We start from the raw sequence: 623 nt of genomic DNA, 5'->3' as shown, positions 1-623 counted from the left end.
CGCAGCAGGTTCCTGCTGCCATAGGTCTGCAAGGCGAGAGGGCAGCGGTGAGCTGGCAGCACGCCGCTGTGGGGGGACAGGGACGGAGCCGCCCTGACCACCCTGGGAAGGGTTTGGTGTTTCAAGGGGAGCACGGAGCTCCCTGGTATCTGATTGCCACTTGGGGACAAGCTTCCCCAGCTTGCAAGTGCAGCCAAGGCTTGGTGCAGTGCCTGGGCAGCATCAGGCGATGCTGGAAAACCCCGCGGCTCCAGGACAAGTGCCAGCATCTCCTACCCACCTGTGATATCAAGGTGTCACATGCCGAAGACAAACCATAACCTACAGAGATGGCAGTAACATTTATAACCTGGAAACAGGAGTTAAAAACACAAAGAGCGAATGTGAGCATTTAAGACTTTCGGGTGCAGAGAAAAAAGGAAAAACGAGAGTCTGAAATCTCTGTCCTTGTCCGCCTCTGTTCCCGTATCCTGTCCCGTGTTGGCAGGAGGGAGCTGCTGCCGGCCGCCAGAGCAGCCCCCGGGGAATGCTTACAGCGATGGCCAGTGTGACGGCGGCCAGCTCGACCTTCCCCAGGTGGCCACAGAATATGGAGCTGGCGAGGTGTATGAGGAAGATCAGCA

The 623-nt window shown here is 57.6% G+C and overlaps 1 protein-coding gene across 1 annotated transcript in view; it reads right to left on the bottom strand.

Annotated features, from left to right (window-relative positions):
* Positions 1–617, bottom strand: part of LOC104496746 (multidrug and toxin extrusion protein 1-like) — a gene marked incomplete at both ends in the record, with an annotated part of 4,615 nt that extends 3,998 nt beyond the window's left edge. The window contains 3 exons of the mRNA XM_010139909.1: positions 4–26; positions 281–349; positions 535–617. Coding sequence (XP_010138211.1) covers positions 4–26; positions 281–349; positions 535–617 — 175 coding nt within the window. The remainder of the gene's footprint in view (positions 1–3; positions 27–280; positions 350–534) is intronic.
* Positions 618–623: the final 6 nt, after the last annotated feature.

Source organism: Buceros rhinoceros, unplaced genomic scaffold (genome assembly GCF_000710305.1).
Source record: "Buceros rhinoceros silvestris isolate BGI_N320 unplaced genomic scaffold, ASM71030v1 scaffold28927, whole genome shotgun sequence".
In the NCBI taxonomy this organism is placed as follows: domain Eukaryota; kingdom Metazoa; phylum Chordata; class Aves; order Bucerotiformes; family Bucerotidae; genus Buceros; species Buceros rhinoceros.
Note: the sequence above shows the minus strand (reverse complement) of the source record. Positions and strands in the feature narration are given on the sequence as shown.